Source organism: Lipophrys pholis, assembly GCF_963383615.2.
Source record: "Lipophrys pholis genome assembly, chromosome: 5".
NCBI classification, from domain to species: Eukaryota; Metazoa; Chordata; class Actinopteri; order Blenniiformes; family Blenniidae; genus Lipophrys; species Lipophrys pholis.
The window spans coordinates 26630633-26652591 of record NC_137628.1 but is presented as its reverse complement, the minus strand read 5'-3'; the positions used below and the strand labels follow the sequence as shown (position 1 = coordinate 26652591).

Sequence of the window (21959 nt, the reverse complement as noted above, 5' to 3'; positions counted from 1 at the left end):
AAACAAAGTAACTCAGAGTAGTCTTTATTCAATCCCTCAATCGGCGACTTGCGATGGCACCCGCGTGTGAGAACCGTTGCTGGAACAATAATCTGTAAAGAGGCTGAACAACTCTGTGACACAATGTGAAACAGAATGCGGCAGCATCAGAGGAAGGAAGTCTTCCAATAAACAGACGGGTTTGATCAGCAGGAGGTAAAAGAGATGGGAGCTTTGCTTTGATTGTGAATCCGAGGAATTTATTGTGACGTCTCAGCATCGCACACATTGCACTGCTACGTTCACTCAGATAAAGATCGAATTTCATAACTCGCAATGAGCATTGATTCAGAATAGTCCGTCCTGTGGCTCAGCTTTGTGCAAATTCTTTAAATTCTGTACATGCAGATCTTTAAATTACTGATTTTATTGTCAGGCTGGGCTGCATGGTGGAGCATTAATGACAATGGCCACATCACAACAACAATGAGGAAACCTGTGGCTGATCTGTGGAGAGTTTGCATGTTCTCCCCAAGTCTGTACTCCAGGCTTTGTTCCAGTGATCGCTCTACAGTGCCCTTGAGTGTGAATATGTGTGGTTTTCTCTCTACGCAGTAACACATCCAGGTTATTCCTGCTGTCTTCTGCCCTGTCGTAGCAGGTGTAGCCTCCAGCCTCAGCCTAAGTTATTGGCCATTATTACATGATCGGTTGTGTCTAGCACCTGGACGAGCAGAGCTGGCAGTTGAGAACCTCACAAAGCTAGTATTTCACTGAAGAAAATGACAAGTTAATGAAAGAATATGTATTTTTATTTACTTATTTTCTGAACCTGAAATTTGGAAAAATGTTATCTTGGTTCCGAGACAAAGACTGCCAAAGAAAAAGTGACGCAGAACAACTGTAGCTCGTAAAAAGCTGCTTTCTTATCAAGAGATTTAACTGTAATCAAGCAAAACCCTTGGCCTGAAATAGTAGTGCAAATTTTTTATGACACCCTTTGGGAAAATTAGCTGCCCACCCCTGATCTAGTATTACTGCAAAGTGGAAAAAAGATGGATCAGTTAACAATCGAGCTGCAGTCAACTGTGGAGTACAGATAGACTCTACCATATCGTACAGGCATATGTGAGCTTGTCTTGTCATTTATTATTGCTTCAGCAGACAAAATTTAACCTGGAAAACAGCTTTTTTTTTATTTATTTTTTTTTATCTTCAAGTGCGTTAGCTTTAATAAAGGAGATGATCGGAATGTACGTTTATATTAGGGAACTCTCCATGTAAATAAAGAACATCCTGTAACTTTACATGCTGCTTTTCACGTAACACCAACAGAAAGAATGCATGTTTAAAGAATCACATAAATACTACATATATGCTCACTAACATTAATTTCAACAATCTTTAGAAACACATATGTTCAACTTCATGGTGTCAAAGGTTTAATAACCACATTACTGAAATGCTTTCTCAAACTACCACTGCCTGGTCATGCTTCAGACTTCACCCCATGCTGACACACTGCTGCAGAAATACTGATACTCAGCATTTCAAGAGTTTGATGGGTGGTGTCTTTTCAAAAACTCCTTTCAAAACTTAAGTCATAAAAGCTGATGATCCATGTCTTTTCCACAGATCACTGAAGATGAAGACACTGACTTTTTTGCCGGCGGTGTATATTCTTTCACATTAAAGACCCTTTTTTCACCGGGTTCTTTTGTAAAAACAAGTCAGCTGTGAACACTGAAAAACTTCGCAGGAGACAAAAGCTTTCGACCAATACGTGTGCGGCTTCGTAAATCCTCCTCCATGTCAAAATAAGGGACGACAGGTGACAAGAAATGAAAAATCTGCTTGTACGAACACTTAATATTAAGGACCAAGAGGTTGAAAGTGTAGTTCAGGAGGCACACGAGCATTATAATGCCAAAACTGTCACATAGTTGGTGGTGATGGATCTGAACTAATTCATCCATTGAAATGAAAGCAAGTACAGCTAAAATATTCTTCACTTGAAGTTCTGCTGCAATATACCTCCTAATTTGAATGGATTCACTGACCGCTCCATGAAAGTCAAATGAACACATTTATTCGCTGGCTTACAATCTAAATTTCCCCATTGTGCGACAAATAAAAGATTATCTAATCTGTCTAATCTAAGTCAGATTTCCCAAACCGATGCAGGTTCATCCATCAGAGTAGACTGCGCTCTACTTTCCTCACATTATATTCTAAGTGTTGGACAGGTTTAGCTCACTGATTGAGCCGAAGTGCATGTTGACGTAGAAACAATTGAAAATCAATTTCCTTACCGGTATCGACATCGTTCGCCTGCAGTTTTGCCACAAAGGTGCCCATCTCTGTGTTCTCAAAGACGGTGATGGCGTAGGGGTCGGATGAGAACTGCGGCGGGTTGTCATTGACATCCTCCACCGTGATGTGGACGTCAGACTCACAGTAGCGTCCGCCTCCATCCACTGCCCTCACTTTGAACAGGTGCTCCTCCTGCTCCTCCCGGTCCAACGGCTGCAGGGTCTTCAGCTCCCCTAAGAGTCAGACATGACAGTGAGATCGTTTCATAAATAATGCAGAATTCGCTCCTGGATTTAAAACGACTTGTATGTGGTTAATGAAAACATTGTGGTTGTGAGTAAGAGAACCGCCTCCCTAAAAATGCTGTAACCAGGCTGTCGACCATCTACTAACCAAGTAAGATGCATTCAAACAACTAATGGCTTTTAACTGAGAGGAGGGAGGGATAAATAAGTAATTGAAGCACCAGTGAATGGCAAATGGATGGACTGGAAGGGAAGGGAAGGGAGGGGAGGGGAGGGGAGGGGGGGAGAAAACATCAGAGTTGGCAGTTAGAAGCAGCCTGGAAGTGTTCTGGGATGTGAAGCAGCCAGCATTAGAACAACCTCTCTGGAAAACTCTGGGACCTCTTGGCAATTCTCATCAGCAGTAATCCTACTTGTCTGCACTGAAAAAAACAAAAAAAAGAATAATATTCCCTCTACATAACAGTTGCACTGCTGTTCAGTGCTGACGGTTGCCAAAAGACGGCAGGATGGCATTGAAGCTTTATTGTCTGTCTCAGTGTCGGCTTCGGCATATTAAGTCCGAATACTTTGGGTTTCTATGCAACAGCAGACGAGCCGAATGGCTCCCATCTACTGGTCATCATTGCCTGGCTTGGTTTGTTTTGCCCTTTCATGCCATTATTTTGTGTTTATTTCAGGTTGGCTTTGAGTAGCTGACATTGTCTTTTATTTTCTTACTTTCCACCCAAGTGGCCAGATGGAAGGTCTGATTTAGAGGATGTCCCAGCAGAAATTATTTGCAGGCAAGAAAAATAGCAGCTATAAATTCAAACTAAGTGTGCAACTCTGTACTTTAGAGCCACTGTGAGTCTTTCGTTTGCCCCGCAGGAAGACATTATTGGCTGTGTTAAAAAATAAAGAAAGAAAAGAATAAGTAAATAACAACTGGGCAGAAGAAAACTATCTTGGTTCCTCCATGGTTGACAATGATTCGCACGCACAAAAAGCAATAACGATTTGCAGAGGGATCAAAACGCTCATGTAGAATGTAAAACTGCTGTCATGCTGAGCAGCCCCTTTGATTCTGTGGCTCCAAGCGGAGGACCAACAGTCTTTTTATGCCAGACTTCAACGCCAGTGCCCCACATACCACTCCCTAATAATCAGAATAACCTCCATCTCAGCGGGAGTGAAAATCTGCTCGCTATCTGTGGACGCGCTTGGCTTCGTACAGCAATAAAGAAGGGAATATGAGCGATATTCAATACAAGAGATTGAGACGGCAACTGGAGCAGAAAACACGACACAATTATTGTTCTCTATACAAAGCGATATTTGTGTGAATGGCTATTATTGCACACATACACACCTGTGTCTGAGTCAATAACGAACAGTTCGGATCCAACTCCCTGGAGCTCGTAGGAGATTTGGGCGTTTGAGCGGATGTCAGCATCAGAGGCGGAAACCTGCAGGATGAGCCTCCCAGCAGGGGAGTCCTCAGGGACACTTTCACTGTACACAGACTGGAGGACAGACGTAGGGAAATGGAGGAGAGGAAGAAATTATCGTGAATACCAAGATCAAAAGAGAAGTGGGACTGAAATATCTCCAGAAAGCGGCAGTCTTACCTTCTCGCACACTGGACTGTTGTCGTTGGCGTCGAGCACTTTGACCTCCACCACGGCTTTGGCTGTGAAGATGCCATCACTGGCTGTGATGTTCAGGAGATAATTGTCCTTCTCCTCTCGGTCCAAGGACTTCCTGACTGAGACCTTCCATTCATTTTGAATGTGTTCGATGGCGAATTGGCCGAGTGGGTCACCTCCTGTTTCGGGGTTGAACATTAAATTCATCAATTTTAGCATGACCAGCAGAAGCCAGAAGAAACAATTTACAGCACATCAATTATTAATTACTAAAATTTTATTTACTTACTTAAACATGTATTGCTGTTCCAAAAAGGCAATGTTTAATTTGTAAACCAATTATTATTGGTCCACAAGACAAAACAGACCATGTGCATTAACTAATGATACTGCCGGATTCTGATTCCACTTGATGTTTCCAGACTTGGCATAGATATTCACATTTGCTAATTAGCACCAGAGGAAGTATTTTTCTCCAATCTATTTCAAAGCATTGAGATAATTATACATTTCTGTAGTATAATGACCTAAATATTTGCCTAGAGCTTGTGCAAATTCAGCGAGAACTCAGACTCCTAACAGATAACAGGGCTGTGTAATGTTTCAAAGATGAGATATTATCATCATATTAAGTGGCATAAATGGATAATCTCCCCCAAAGAAGTGTTTATAAAACACTGTTACACAAAGGAGTACGAGTGCAAACTCTGGGCATTTAGTTTATCAGCTACGCAAAAATGATAAAGGCCCACCTGTTATGAAGTAGTTCACTTGTTTGTTGATGTCCTCCGAGTCGTCATCAGTGGTGCTGAGGATGGCGATCACCCCGCTGGGAGGAGGGTCGTCTTCGCTGACCGTGCCTTTGTAGATCTCTGCCGTGAAGCGCGGTGGGTTGTCGTTCACGTCGGCCACCGTTACCTCCACCCTGGCGGCAGTGGCGTGCTGGATTTTGTCGCCTTGGTCCGTGGCGAGAACCTTGATGGAGTATTTGTCCATCGTCTCACGGTCCAGCTCCTTTAAGGTGGTCACCCAACCGGTTTCACTATTAACAGCGAAGAGCTCGGGGATCTCTGGCGATTCCTGCGTGGGGTCCAGGCTGTAGACAACATGGCCGTTGGTTCCAAAGTCGTGGTCGTTGGCTTTGACTTGAATAACTTGAGTCCCACTGGGAAGGCTTTCCACAATGACAGCTTCGTAAGGGTCTGACTCAAAGACTGGCTTGTTATCGTTAACATCTTTCACCTGGATGTTTATATTTACAGATGCGGCTACCTCGTAATTTTCTTGTTTGGATTGGGCCAACAAGGTGAGTTGGTACCATTTGGTCATCTCATGGTTGAGGCTCTTCTGGAGTTTCAATGTGCCACTTTCCTTATCTACAACAAACACTTCATCTTCGTTGCTTTCTGGAGTGTTGCCCCTCACAATGCTGTAAACAACGGGCTGCTCACTCTCAGCCTGGATCACGTCGATCTCTGTGCCGATGGGAAGGTCTTCAGCAATTGTGTAACGATAATGCGGCTCTGCAAATTTGGGAATGGGGATCTCTGGAGCAACAATACGTATGTAGACCTGTACAACTGACTGTTTGGGGGGATTGCCAGTATCTTTCGCCCTTACGAAGAATGCGTAGAGCTCATTTTCCAGTCCAATGAGGCTTTCTTTGGTTACAATGACTCCAGAGGTTGGGTGGATTTCAAAGTTCTCCTCAACATTTTCAACATCTGCTTCAAGTGAATACTCAATGTCAGCGTTGCTCCCTTCATCCATATCTGAAGCTCCAACTTTAACCACAGATGTTCCTCTGGGGACATCAGACGCAATAGAGGCTTTGTATTCAACTGCCTTGAACTGTGGGGCATTGTCATTAGCATCGGTGACAATGACGTTGACAATACAAAAGCCAACTTTTCCACCACCATCTTTAGCTACGAGAGAAATGGGAATCACTTTCTCAGCTGGATTTTCACGATCAAGACTTTCCAGAGTGAAAATTTCACCATTTTCATTGACAGAGAACTTGTCTTTTGCAAAGTCATTGATGATTTGGTATGTAATTTTCCCGTAGATGCCTTCATCATCATCTGCAGCCTTTGCTTCTCCTACCAAAGTACCGGCAGGGGAGTTTTCGACAAGCTCTAATAAATAGTCCTCCTGAGAAAAGGTAGGGTTGTGGAAATTGGCGCCAATAACTGTTACACTGACGAGGGCTGAGCTTCTGAAAACGCTGTCTGTGACTGAAACGTTGAGATTGTAAAGAGGCTGCATATGTGGCTGGCGGTGGTTGGAGATGACAATTGCACCAGTTTGCTTGTTGATGGCGAAGTTCTGATCTTCATTTCCAGAGATAATTGAGAACTCCAACTTGTTCACGTCTGAACTGTCGGCGTCAGACGCCTGGATTTGGGTGATGAAGTGCCCACGTGGAGCCAACTCACTGATCGTGCTTTTGTAGGTGTGCTCTGTAAAGACCGGAGCGTTGTCGTTCAGATCAGTAACGTCGACTGTGACAGTGACATCACTGGAGAGCGCTGGAACACCTCCATCCACGACACGGACTCGCAGCTTGTGTTGCTGGATCTCTTCGTGGTCAAGCAGCTGAGCTGCAGAAATGATTCCCGTGTCCCGATCGATGCTGAAATAGTCTGAACTCTTCCCTCTTTCCTCAACCAACTGAAAGAAGACTTCTTGGTTATTACCGGTATCGGCATCTTTGGCATCGACTTGCAAAACAGATGCTCCGATAACAGAAGCCTCCGAAATGTTAGCACGGTAGACCTTTGACAGGAACACGGGAGCATTGTCATTCACATCTTCCAATATGATATCAACAAACACCTCAGAGTGTGCGCCGGTGAGAGAGTCCGTGGCCCTTACATTTAATTTGTAGGCAGGGTGTGTCTCAAAGTCCAGAGGTTGAATCACATGAATCACACCTGTGTTGAAATCAATCGAGAACTGCTTGAAAGGATCCCCCTCAGAAATGGTGTACACAATGCGAGGGCCTTCAGAGTCATTGGCCTGCACATGAAGCACGGGGGAGTGTAATTGAATGTTTTCAGGGATTTCAATGCTGTAAAAAGGCTTCTCAAACACAGGCATGGCTTTGTTCACCACTCTCACTGGCACTTCGACTTCAGCTGAGAGAGCTGGTTCTCCATTATCCCTCGCCATAACAACAATGACAAAGTCAGCGTTAAGCGAATCCATCTGAAACTTCCTTCTCAGTGAGATTTCCCCAGCGGGGCTTATTTGGAAGTACTCCTGATGCTCCTTTAGGTGATAATGAATGTCTGCATTTGCTCCGATGTCTTTGTCCACTGCTGTGACTTGCCGGATCACCTGCCCTTCCTCTGCATCCATTTGAACAAGAGCGTGATAGGGCAGGTTCACAAACATCGGTTTATTGTCATTTATGTCCTCCACCTGAACGTTTACTACAACGTGAGCTCCGTCATCAGATCTGTCCTCTCTGGTGACCTCCACAACAATGTCGTATTTGTCCTGCACTTCACGATCGAATGGAATTCCGGTGGTTGAGACGACTCCAGATGTGCGGCTGACTTCAAACCTGCTGTCGGGGTTCAAGATTTTATAGAACAGAGGTTCGTTCACTTGGTTCCCGACAACGGCAATAACCGCTAGCGTTTTCTTCTCGGAGGAGTTTTCTTGAATGTAGGCTTTGTAGGATTCCTGAGTGAACTTAAGCTTGCTCTCTTTGTTTTCCTTCACGTTGATTTTCACTGTAGCCACACTGGCAAATCTGCCGTCCGAAACCCTCACCTTTAATTCATACCTGCTCCTGAGCTGAGTGATATTCTGAATCGAGATCATGCCTGTGATTGGATCCATTTTAAATTTATCACCGATATTTCCCTCGGAGATGGAGAAAAGCACTTTGGCGTTGGGGCCGGAGTCAGCATCAGTGGCATTGACTTGAATGACCTCTACGCCTTTGTATGTCGGCACAATGATAGTTGCCTCATAAAGTCTTGGCTGAAAGCAGGTGAGCAGTCATTGACATCAATAACTTCTATGGTCACATTGGCCGGCGTCTCTGCAAACAGTCGTGGCATTCCAAGATCATGGACCTGCACCGTGAAGCGGAAAACTTTTCTTTGTTCGTAATCCAAAGCCGTTGTGACTCTGATGGCTCCCGTGCTCGAGTCAATAGCAAAATAGTTAAGTGCAAAGGGTTCCACAATTTGATAAATGAGCATGGCGTTCTGGTCACAATCGGCATCAGACGCTTGAATGACAAAAGGAGTGTTTCCGTGGGTCAGAACGATGCTGTTGATGGGGGCTGACTCGCTGATTACACCTTTGAATTCCCTCTGGATAAAGACGGGAGCGTTGTCATTTTCGTCCTTGAGGTGAATCAAAAGAGTTGTGTTGCTGGCGAGTCCAGCCATGTTAGTTCCCTGTATGATCAGCTTGTATTGCGAGGCGGTCTCGTAATCTAAAGCTTGCTGTGTCACAACCACTCCTGAATTTGGGTTTATGTCAAATACGTTGTTGATGTTGCCACTTTTAATCTGATAGAAAACAGAGGACTGGCTGACAGCGGTGACCAAGCTGACGAAGCTTCCTGTGAGCACCGATTCACTGACTTCTGCAGAAAACTCCTTTTCAGTGAATCTGGGGGCTGCGTTGTCAGAAATCGTTACTACAATGTGCACAGTGGTTGTAGCTGACAGGGGAGGTATTCCTTTATCTGAAGCCTTTACGATGAGTTCAAACATGGTCTTGCTGCTGCGATCGAGCTCTTTGCCAACTGTTATGGTTCCAAGGACGGAGTCAATACCAAATGAGTTTGCCACATTTCCTGTAAGAGAGAGAAAACAAAAAAAAGTTTTATTTTATTGTTGCTAAACCAAGTAAATTGTCTAAAGGGTGTTCAAACTGCAAGTTTCCCCAGATATTCTAAATCCAAGGTTGTCCAGAATCAAAGCAGGCTACAATTCAGTTGCATTAGATCATCTCTGCGATTTCAAATATGCGTACGTCCCAACTAAAATGTAACTGCCACATGTTTCCTTTTTTTCAGACAACAGCTTATTGTGCGAGAAAAACCATCGTGGGAAAATCTGACGGCAAGCTGCGCATCTCTAACATTTCTTTTCAGATCCTTCAAAACAAAGTCTTCAATATTCTCCGACGCCTTCGTAAAGTATTTCATTCATGAAGATCCAGTGGGCAGCAGTGCCAATGACTCATACATTTTTCTATGAGCTTTATGTTACAAAGAAACGCTTTCTGCTTTCATGATTAGCGGAAATAGTGGCTTAAACTGTGAGCCACACTAAGTAAGCAGTCATTTACCTGATTCAATGCTGTAGACGACCTCTGCGTTGGAGCCCTTGTCCTTGTCGAGGGCCGTCACTTGAAGAACCGCAGAGCCTATAGCAGCAGATTCAAACACGCGGCCGGAGTACGGTGTGCCTACAAACCAGGGCGCGTTGTCATTGGTGTCATCCACATCCACAATAACACGCACGAGGTTCCTCTTCACTGGAATGTCCTGGTCTCGAACCTGCAAATTATAAAATATGAAGAAAGGAAGAAAAGAGAAAATAAAATAAGAGGCAGCGTGAAGAGCCCCTCGAGGGATACTTCATTCTTCAAGAGTGGCATAATTGAAGAGAAAACTATTCACATTTTAGAAAGCACAGAAACAAACAGGCTTATCTTAATTCCCTGGGAATTTCTCTTTTGAATGCAGCAACAAAAATAAAAAGATTCCTAATGAGTACTATTTAGGAGCTTCTCATAATCTATGGAAGAATTGCTGTTAGTGTTCACGTGTTCATTACCATGACGGTGAGGACGTGACGATGCATTGTCTCATGATCCAGTCGCTCTGTGGTGTAGAGGATGCCACTTCCAGGGTCCAGACGAAACTTCCTCAGACTGAAGGGATCTGTGCTGCTCAGGAGTGTGAAGGTCAGCTTGTTCTTCTCGTCCCTGTCCACTGCGTTGATCTGCAGGACCGCAGAGCCGGCTGGTTTATCCTCAGGGACGTTCACCATGTACACTTGCTGAGAGAACTGCGGCCGGTGGTTGTTGGTGTCGATGACTCTGATCAGCACCTAAATGAGGAAGTGAAATATGTGGATAGCATATTAAAATTTTTAAACCACATATAGTTCATTTGTACCCAAGTGGTAGTTTTTGGTTAAATATAGGACATCACTGCTCACCGCTCACTGCTGTTAGGCTCCATAGGCAATAAGAAGCAGATTTGTTAACTTTTGTAGTACTTGATAGATGTATAGAACTTGAAATAATTGGTAAGCCTTTATGCATAGTTTGGACTTTAAAGCTTTGCAGTTGACGTTATTTCATAAATTTGTGATGTTTGCAATCAATTCAGTTCTAAAAAAAGCTGCAACTTTTCATTCAAGACCCCCAACCAGCAACTATGGGTCACGGTGAGTGTGAAATCATTTAGAAGGACAAATGCTTCATCAATACTGAACTCAAGAATTGTGAACGTAAATCAAATTGTTGGTTTTAAACATGATAATGATAAGATTATCACAATATGCAACACGCACACACCGGACCATTTCCTGAGCTCCACAACAAGCAGCGCTGCCTTACCCCAGTCGAGATCGATACATATGACTTAACTGAATGGCCCCACGACACGGCTAAATGTGAAAACAAGAAATCAATGCTGAATAAGCACATAGTATCAAAGAAATTCTGAGCTACGTGAGAGTGGGTGGGGTGGGGCGGGGTGAGGTGGAGTGGGGGGTTGAATCAAGAGTGCCTGCATCGAAAAACTAAAAAGTCAGAAGTTGTCAGTTGTCAAACTCAGAGAGGTCCAATGGTCTTAAAGCAAGTTGGCTACACATATTTTAGTGTTGCTGTTTGCTGATTTATTCACAAACAAAAGTCCAGATTAAATCCATGCAACCACTTTTCAACACCATTTTTTTGCTTTGGGCAGCAAAAAAGTGAGGCTTTTTTTTTTTATTCTTTTTTTTTTTTTTTTTGTGCCTCGCATACAGAACAAACAGTTGAACATCCCCAAACTATAAAATGCCATTGGGAGCGTGTTTTATCAACACCAGCCACCCGTCTACTGGACTTCCGACAGAGGATTATGGAGAGCTGCTGGAATGCCATCTCTGCTTCCCAGAGCAGCGAGGGGCTTCTACCGTTGCCAAACATGGGGAACAAAGGGATCAGCCCAGATTAGACACCTGCATACCAGACACCAGGGGGTGATGTCCCGTAAGGAAACTGTGGAAACCGAGCTGCTGGGTGCTTGAAGGCTGAAGGGCTCTAGTCACAAAAGCTCTGACCAGGTGATGGCTCAGTAGCTGACCAGGTTTTTGTCACATCTCTGGTCAAAACAACGGCCCACTGTTGTTTTTGCCGTAATGCTGTTGGTGGAGCACGATGAGCCTACATCAGAGACAAATATAGACTCAACCTGACAGGACTGATAACATTTACAATCTGCTGTGTGCTGTGATTTTGGCAAAGCTGCTGAGGCTCACAGATGTCATCTTGCTGGGGGAGCATGGGGCCGCCGTGCTATCTGTCCGCGCCGCGATCTGGCAGTTCGCCACGAGCAGTGTGTCATGAGCGACGCATGTCACACCGCTAATCAGGACTTAATGTAAAATAAATACATGTCTAATGTGACAAACCTGGAAGAGCCTGTGAAATCGGGGCCTCCGGTGTACGGTGCACCCTCAGCGACGTGACAATCTATCTCACTCCAAGCAGATCTGTGATGCCTCACAATTCACCTCTTTACACACTCTCACACGCGCGCACACACACACACACACACACACACACACACACACACACACACACACACACACACACACACACACACACACACACAGGCTGCCCAATGCGTCTCAATCTGGCCAGCGTCAGATAACACATCTTGTGAATAGTGAGTAAGGTGGCGAGAGCTGATACCGCCGTCAAGAAGCAAAGAGGAATGGAGCCTGGTCACTAGCATCTACATCCAGCCACAATGTAGCATTTCATTTGCTTTAAAAGGCCACACAATAGGCCTTTCACTTTGCCACCACATACCCCACATAGGCAAACTTGCCGTTCCTTTTTGCAAGGAGGCGCTCCACTTCAAAGGAACTTTGCCCCAAACATCACAAAGCTGCACCATGCAGGCCGACTGCAGCAGAAACGCTGGTGCGGATGAGAAAGTCTGTATTCTCTCGTATATAGTTTCCTCTGGGAATGCTGAGCAGAAAAAAGACTTGGACTGAGACAAAGACGTGACAGATGGAGATGGTAAAGGGAAAAAATAAAAAAATATAAAAAAATATATGCTGTGATGGTGAGATGAGAGCGAGAGAGAGAGAGACAAATGACAGTTAAAAAAAAAAGGGAAATGGTCAAATTTAGAAAACATGACTTGTTTGTGAAAATCAAAAGAAATACACGAACCAAAGGTGTGACTGAGAATAGTACACTTGCAAAGAGACGAGGTTCAGGGGAGAAAAAGCCCCCCGATACAATAGTCGAAAGCAAAACGTGCAAGTTTGAGTGAATAAACCGAACCTGTGAAGGAGACATAAAGACAGCCTTTGTGTTGCTGACTGAGATAACATGAGAAACAGGAGACCACAAGAACAGATTGTGAGCAGAACAGCTTGAGGTACTTCTGCACAGCCAAAGGAGGATGTCATATAGCTGAAGGGGAGGGGGGGGGGGGTCCCGGGCTACGAGCCGAGGCTGCCTTCTTGGCACAACTCCGGGCTATGAGGTGCCCGGGCTGGAATGCAGCACCCCTCGTCTGCATCAGCTGATCCTTCAGAAACGCCTTCACAGAACCACAACGGTCAGATGGAAAGCAGGCGACAGAGTGGCTGACTGTTTTCAACGGACCTCCCACGAAACTAAATCCCTCGCGCTGATACTGGCCACTGCGGCCCCTGGTGGGTTGAATCAGAAGTCAACTCTCAACTCAAATTTTTTTATTTTAACTTAGAAAAAATGCAGCGTGTTTTCAATTGGCTCCTTCTGAATAATGAAAGACCTTTCATGTGGTTTCCAGGGCAGGGAATGAGGAGACTTTGGTTGTGCTCATTGTCCTCCTGCGCCATGTGTAGGCGAGGAAGCCCCCCTGCCAGGTGGCAGGTTTTGGGCAAAAGAAGGGCACTGGCATGGAGCGCTTCCAACATGTTCCCAAAACAGGATTAGCACTGGCCACTCGCCACAGAGGTCCAGCACCCTTGTTTGCACTTAATTCTACCCAAACAGAATAATCATCTTCCCGGCAAGCCGGGCCCAAAATGTGGACTTATTTTTTTATTTTTTTCCCTTTTCAAAAAAACAAAAAAGGGAGAGGAAGAATCTCAGAAAGAAAGACAAAAGGGGGATAAAGAGAAAGAGAGAACAAAAGAAGGGGGAGAAAAAAAAAGCATTCCTGGGAGAGAGAAAATAGGCCAGCCCGTCTGGCAGCACAGCTTCCACATGACTTTGATTTGAGGAATAGATAAGCCCAACGACTGAGCTTTCACGAGGTGCACCAATAGTGTGTGTGTGTGTGTGTGTGTGTGTGTGTGTGTGTGTGTGTGTGTGTGTGTGTGTGTGTGTGTGTGTGTGTGTGTGTGTGTGTGTGTGTGTGTGTGTGTGTGTGTGTGTGTGTGTGTGTAAATTCGAATTTGCAGTAAAGATCTGCACGAGTTGTCTTACAGAAAAAAATAACACGCTGTCTCCATACATCAAAAAGGAGTCATTCACAATAAGAAGGAGTGAGCAACTCATTACCATGCACATTTGTATTGAAGTTTTTGGATTCATTAGATGTGGCTGCGATTCAGAAACTGATTAGTCAGCGTAATCTTCCTGACTTTCACATTTACAGGTTTTAATGCCGTGCTTTCAAATATTTGATTACTCAAGTGGATTAGCTGGTTGTTTTTAAGATCTTCACCTGCTCAGAGAAACACAACAAACAGACAAACTAACAAGTGAATCACCCCCCCCCCCCCCCATGAAACGTATATCAATATATAGTCAGTGTTATTTAACACATCATTTTAAAACCCTTAGACACAGTTACAAAACAGCTATAAAAACCTGCATTTCTCAGCAGGAGGTGAGTTGACAGTCTCTGTTAAACCTCCTGCCAGCAGAGCAAATACACTCAATGCTATGCTATCGAATAAACAAGCTTGTATCCAAAACAGCACGAGCTGAAATGTGTTGAGACACACCACGCTCTAAATTCTCGGGACATTTAAGGCTCGATTCGAAAATAAAACCTAAGTCCAACCAATGAATGCTATATGATATGTCAAACCTGCGAATAACACGTGCTGCTTCTGGGGATTTCATTCTACTTTTCTGTCGAGAATATACCGGCTCTCTTTCAGTTCCAGTAGCCAATCAATTCTGCTTCTGTCCGCCGGTCACCACTTGGCTGTCAGCACATCCCAAGCAGCTGGCCCACATTGCGACGCTCAGTTCGTGGAGCATACAGATTCAGTAAATCCACAGAATACAACTGACCTGCAGTGGTCAGCCGAGCGTACAGTATCATACTCACGGGCAGTCGTCTGCCAAAAGGGCAGATCAGTCACAGCTTAAATGATACGTACAAAGTGATGCACAGTAAATAGCTGGAGGAGTCCAGAAAGATAATGCTGCCGCTGTCAAATATAAAGATGTGGGATGATTCTCTCGTCAGTTTAGCAGATAACTACTTTACTAATATTCTTTTTTTTTTTTTTCAACCACACAATCTTGCAAAGAAAACTGTCACATGCCATTTCCAAGTTGTTCACTTTCTTTGGGAATAACACAATTATATGGAACAATTACACACCAAAAAAAAAAAAAAACGGTTTTGCGAGGGGTGTTATCTCCTGCGCTGTGCTAATACAACGGGTCCCACTGAAAATCAAGCAGCTCCGTGAATCAGACCTTTTCAATGGGTTAACCTTTGAATTTGATTAATTTGACTTAAAATGTCACTGCATGCCGTATTGCAGAGAGGCTTTTAAATAAGTGTCTGTTGCCAAGCCTTTTAAGAAAGTGCTTTAAAGGAAGGGAGGGAGCATTAAAAAAAAAAAAAAAAAAACCTCATAAGTGAGAAAATAGGAACTCTGGCTGTTTTTTCGAGGCTCTGCGCTAAACTAAAGGACGTGCTGCTTCCGCGGATGAGCAGCGAAATGCCGGCGAAGGCGGCACTTCATCCAAGGCTCAGTGGAGCACAGCAGCCAGATGATGAAAGGCTTTATTCATACGGAGTGACAACAAATAGATTCTTTTCCAGCTACAGTTCTCTGAAGCTCCTCTTTGAGGACAAAGGACAAAACATTTTGAATGTGGGCCATCCCATATCATCCAAACGACCATGTAAAAACGTTCAAAATCTCATCGACAAGGCATGACCATCTTAAAAAAAAGCCTCGATCAGAGCAGTTCAGCTATGGCATCTGCCTGGGCGCAACATTATCTATTCAATATTTAGTTATTCAGCTCATTCAGGAAAAGGCCAAGCCGGTGAGTGTCTTTCTCTCTGGGAAAAGTGAGAGAGGGTTCACATGTTCAGAGGGAGACGGAGCAGCACAGGGGCGGAGGGCAGAATGCATACTTATTAAAAAAATGAAAAACCCTTGGCCAGACAGCACCATCATCACAACAGCTTGGCATCAGAAATGAGACAATGGAAGATTCCCAGAGCTCAACTGAGGAGGAAGACAGCTGCTTGCCCGCATGATGGCTTGAGCACACAGTTTAAGCAAATGTTATTCTTTCTTACAGCAATAAAGGATGCGGTCTCCCTTCGTTCCTTGTGGGGATGCATTTATTTGCTTACTAACATCAGGTGGATCAGAAGGTTGATTGCACTCTTTCATTTTTTGACTTTATATATGAAACTACAAATATAATATTGTATCATAAAGGATACAAATAAGAGACAAGATACTTTGTTGCCAATACTCATAACAGTAAAGGTTAATGAATACACACAGGCTGAGATAAATAACATTTTGATATAATTAATATGAAGTCCATGTCAAAAATGGAGACAAGCTGAACACAGCATGAATGCTCTTCCAGAATCTATCCATTTACAAACTGCGCCCACAATAAGTGAGAGGAATGATCCGACACTGACTTTGCTCCAATACTGAGTGTACCGAGCTGAAACACAGTGGGAAGATGTGCGGTGGCAGTTTTCCAGCATGCTTCAAATCCTAATTAAAAAAAGTTATAGGGGAATCGTATTCATTTAAATGTATTGAATACATATTTGACTTTTCGCAGTAAAAACTTCAGTGAGACTTCCAACATTTTATTTCCTCTCTTTGGTTTTTAATAACCATTAACAATATGTGTTACTGTAATAAAGTATGAGTGGTGTATATGATTAAAGCTAATCATGTAAGTTTCCCTATTGATTTCCCTCCGCGTCACTATGATGGCACTACTACATAGCTTTTCATATTGTTTATCCATCCCCACGGAAATCAACTGAATGCAAACCAAGTGAAGTTTGTGCGCTCTTTGATCGTTATACTCGATCAGATATTAAATTACATGAAAATCAAACACGGTAGTTTAACACACCATGACGATGTGAGCTTCAACAACTTGTGCGGACCTTCAATTTGCGCATCTTGCCAAATCATTCTGTTGTTTGACCCTTAAATAACGTCTCGACAATCCACTCGACTGACTAGCAAGCAGCTTAACATGGAGACGCGGCTCGCCCGCGAGCTTAGCTGTAATGTGCAGTTTGCCACATGTGCCGCATACGGTGCTGATTATTGTGAATGATAGTGTTGAGGGAAGCTCTGCTGGAGTGTGATGACACCTGAGTTGCCACAAACATGTTCATTATTTTCAACAGAGGAATTTCTCTATTGCCGCGTATTGGAAACATGAAGGGTGGAAACTACATCTGTGGCATATCCGTCTCAGTCAGTGTACCTCGCCAGCCGATAAATCAATAAGACAAAAGGTGGGGAGAAACATCTGGTCTTTCTGAGAGTATGACGTCTTGTGAGCATCGCGACAGTCAGACGATCCTGAAGCTCAACAGCAACGGAGACTTTAAAAAAACATAGCTGATAAGTGATCCCACACACAACCCAGGGAGAATCATATCTTGTCTTTTACAAATAAAATCCTGAAACGCTAAACATCTTCCCCTGTTTGTGTTGATGTGTGAATATTCAAACACAGGTCCACTGATGGCATAAGATGCACCCTGCACGTATTCCTTCTCATATTATCGTGCTACGCATTCGTTTGCAAAGCATCATTGCACAGTTAGAAGTCAGGTCATGCGGCTCCGTGAATTAGACTCGGACCCATCAAGTGCTATTTTTCCGCCGTCAGTTTGAACAGTGACGGCTTCACTGCGTCAGCGGCGCTCAGAACAAACAGAGCAGTTTGACCACTGCTTCAATCGTCACCCCCCCCCCCCCGGTCTCTCTCCAGAACTGCTGCGCCCGCCCGCCTCATCAGCCTCCAACCGTTTCATTAGTGTTTCAATTACCTGGGTGCTGACAGTTCGCGTCCCGTCTGTAGCTTCCACCGTCAGGTTGTAATTTGATTTCTGCTCGGCGTTCAGGGGCCGCGCTACGATCAAGGTTCCACTGGCCTTGCCCACGTCAAAACGGCTGTCATAATTACCACCTGTGGAAATGTTTGTTTGGAAACAAACAAACAAGGAGAGACAGAGAAATTAGAAGCCGTGTGTGTAGAAAGGTTACACAAACACTAAATTGGATGAACACGTGAACATGAATTTTGAAGATACAATAATGTCACATTAACAATTTATTGCTTATTTATTTAGTTTATCTCTGCATTTTTCACCTAACAGCTGTTTTTCATGCATTTAACCCAAACATCAATAGTATGTGTACACAAAGTAATAGACAGCAGAGTTACTGGACAGAATAAATCTAAAATCACAAGGATAAGCCTCGTGAAAGTGGGTCCGACTTCAAATTGCGATTTCCACAAAGTGAAGACAGAAGCTTTTTCCGACCCTCGTGAGACGTCTAATCAGGTCACAGGTTTACGGGGAGAAAGAATGTGGCACAACATCAATCCGGTGGCACAACACAAGTCAACCACAGCCAACAGGCGGCACCAACAGACAGTAGGGGATGATCTCTTAATACAGCACAGCCTATTAAGAGATCCCAGCAGCTACCTTCTGCTGTACAGTTGTGGTCACAAGCCATCTGAAGGATGTAAAACATCTGAGTATCCTCTATGCCGTCTTGCAAAAATCCAACCAAACAGAACATTCCAGAGGAAAAGAGGAAAGCAGTGAAAGAGCACAGACAAGGAAGAGAAGAAAAGAGAAGTGTCAGTCAGACATTGATTAGAGGGAAGGCAGGCTGGGAGGAAAAAAGGGAGAAGAGGCAAAGCAATACTGAAAGTGTTATTTTTAATCTTCTGGTGCACACAATGCCTACTGTAATTATAAGACATTATGCTTCAACTCACTAAAACACGAATGGTAATTTTATAACTGTAAGAAAATGAGAAGGTAGCTATACATCACACAAAAGAATATTCATTTTATTTCATTCTTTCTGAAGAAATTCAAGTACAATTCTGTCAATTCAAATGCACAATAAAGCCATGAAGCAGAAACTGCATTTTCAAAACTCATTTAGAGTCAACAGTTGTGTCACAACACACGCATGTGTGCTTCAAAGTGCTAGAAAACGCTGTTTTTCTTCTAATCATTTTTTTATAGTGTTCTTCTATAAGTCAAGACAGCACACACACACGCCCTACGTTAGTGCGTAAGATTCTCTTCTCATAAAGAAACACTGAGCATTTAACTGGCGGCCGTGCGCGCGACAACAAACATGCACATAAAAAGAGGCGGTACCTGTGATTTCAAACCACACGGGGACGTCTGAGGATTCGGTGGCGATGACGCCCACCATGTGAGCCACCGGGTCGCTCTCCATCACCGAGAAGGTGAAGGGCGACTCCTCGAAGAGCAGCGGGGCCGCGTCGGCCGACACGTTCACTTTGTTGATCCACTCCATGTGAAGGCGGCAAGTGGAGGATTTCTGAGGCCGTCCGTTGTCGACGGCTTTTATCTGAGAGAGGCGGGGAAGCAGAGTCGGTGTTACGCGGCGTCTCCGAAACATTCTTGCCACATATGAGTTTTCCGTTCGGCCCGCCATGAAATTCTCTGCCTGAAACTCTTCAAAAGTAAACTGTAAAGGCATTTCCGTGCTCTGGAGCAGCAGCGACTCGCAGGGACTGGGGATAACAAAACACCTTTTGTGTGGGTCTCTTTGTGACTCATCCTCTTTGTGAGGACTTCAGTGTACTGTACTATAAACTGTGGTGTGCAGAGTCTTCTTGCGGCAGGAAACACAGCTTTGGAAAACATAGCATTGGACAAAAAAGACTGCACTTCAATAAAACTCAATAAAATGAGTGTTTAGGCATCACCAAGAAATGGATCACAGTGTTTTGGGTTTTTTTCCTTGTCAACTGTGCAGACATTTGCAATTCCTCTCTCTTGCCTCACAGGTGGATGATTGACAGACAATGTTTATTTTCACAGACTTCGCACATCAATTTCCCGGGAATCCTGAGATCTTATGATAAAAACAACATCAACACCTTGGGAACAATGACCTCACTTCAATGGCAGACAAATGTGGCTCTTTTTTTCCCCACACTAATGAGGGAAATATACATCATTTAACTGTCTTTTTCCTAATTGGACGTTTTTGGCTCGTGTTTGAATCATACAACCAAAACCAAATAATACATTTGAACCAATTAGTGTCGAGACACTTTCACTGTATTTTTAAACATTTCAAACAACTGGGATAATAAGCGGCATACAAACTAAAAGCAAGCATCTATTATAGAAAGTCTGTGTGAAATACTTACCGTCAGGATGTCGTATTCTCCCGCAGAGGAGGACTTCTTGGACGACACCAGGCCCGTCTTGGGCTCGATGAAGAACTTGCCGTCTCCCTCCTCGATGCTGTAAGAGATCTCAGCGTTGGGTCCCTCGTCGCGGTCTGATGCAATTACTCGATACACCGGGTCTCTCTTCGTGGCGCGCTCCCTCTCCGGCCTCTCGCGCTGCGGGAGCTGGATCTTATAGATCTTCTCCAAGAACAGCGGCCTGTTGTCATTCTCGTCCAGGACCTGGACGATGACGCGGACCGTGGTGGATTTAGCAGGCACGCCTTGGTCAGTGATGGTGATCTGACGAGAAAGAATAAAGACATTCAGTCCATCGGCGTGCATCAGCGTGGCAAACCCACGCTTTAGAACACGGGAGGAAATACTACCCACAGACTTTAAATAACTATTATCATTTCCATTTGTTTTCTTTCACGTTGAAAGTTTGGGAACCGGAGGCAGTGAGTGTCAGCAGAGTAAATGAATATTAAGTACAACCATTGCAGGGATTTGTAAACATCAAGCCACTTAAAAATCCATCAAGCCAAAGGAAAAAACTAAATCAAAGAAACGATGAAAAAGGGGAAGCATGTGTTACTCCATCATCGTTTCTTTTTGTCTCCTTTTTCATTTAGCTAACAAGAAGCAAAGGAGAAAAAAATAAAGGCAGTTCTCTCTTTGATTGGCTGTCAAGGGTCTTCTCAAAAACACATTTTTCACTTAAAAAAAGCAAATGTGGAGCCGAGGCAGATGTCTGATACCCAAGTCGAGCATTCATAAAGTAAACTAAAGAGGCTGCTTATTCCACAACATCAACATTTATTGGGAGGAGTGAAAAGAACATCAGGCAGAAGAACAAAAGCAAGTCGTTGACTTTCCGGTGAAAACCGAAATATATTGTTTTTATGAAGTAAATTCGAGACCTTTCTCAGTGCAAATTTCCTCTAAGAAAAGCTGCAGGCTCCTTTTCCCATCTTTGAGTTTTCAAAACACTAAATGAAGCAAAACACAAGGATATACATCCTCTAGATTAATGCAAAAAAATTTGAGCTTTCAAAAAAAGAAGCGAAGAGAAGGTTTATCAGGTGAGCCTCGATCAGAGCAGGAGAAGCTTGAGTCGCTCTGCGATCTCTGGCGCCCTCCGAAAAGAGGTCTCTGATCCCAGGTTGGGAAGCACAAATGTAGATCATGTAGAAATTAGTAACTTGCAGACGGAGATAAGAGGATGAAAATACTTCAATTATATTTGAACTAGAAAAAAAAAGCCCTCCATCCTTCTATACACACAGGGACACAGGACAGGCATCTAACAATGGGTGAAGGCAGGGTGCATCCTGGGGAGGTCGCCAGTCACTCACAGCCAATTTGCTGCCACCAATTAACCTCTAAATAGGGTTTTTTGGAATTTTGGGGGTAAAACTGGAACCACCAGGAAAAAAATCCATGCACACACAAGAAGAACATGCACACTCCGAACAGAAGGGCTCAACTGCACTGGAACCTGGATTACCTCATTATAGGGCGGCGTGCTCGCAGCTTGTAATCACTACTCTAGACATAAACAAATGGTGAAGAGGATGACGTCTGAAAGCCCTCACATGATGAAAGTATTCCATTCATGATTTAGACAATGTTTTCAACTGAAAGCGTTTGTTTTTACGTTTTAGGTGTCCTTTCACACAACGGTGCTCGGAACCACTGAACTTCAGAAAAAAGCTCCCAAGATTGATACTTTCGAAACATGTCCGTGTACTCTCCATTATTAGTGTTTATAGGGTATTGTGCTCCACGCACGTGTGTGGTTTCATTACAAAAACAACGAACAGCACCTACTAGTGGCCCTGCATGCTAACTACACCGTTTTCAGCATTTTTGC

The 21959-nt window shown here is 43.9% G+C and overlaps 1 protein-coding gene across 1 annotated transcript in view; it reads right to left on the bottom strand.

Annotated features, from left to right (window-relative positions):
- Positions 1 to 21959, bottom strand: part of fat1a (FAT atypical cadherin 1a) — an 80715-nt gene that overhangs the window by 21340 nt on the left and 37416 nt on the right. The window contains 10 exon segments of the mRNA XM_080464650.1: positions 2292 to 2525; positions 3889 to 4042; positions 4148 to 4344; positions 4918 to 8154; positions 8157 to 8990; positions 9488 to 9698; positions 9979 to 10254; positions 17676 to 17815; positions 19035 to 19251; positions 20063 to 20386. Coding sequence (XP_080320776.1) covers positions 2292 to 2525; positions 3889 to 4042; positions 4148 to 4344; positions 4918 to 8154; positions 8157 to 8990; positions 9488 to 9698; positions 9979 to 10254; positions 17676 to 17815; positions 19035 to 19251; positions 20063 to 20386 — 5824 coding nt within the window.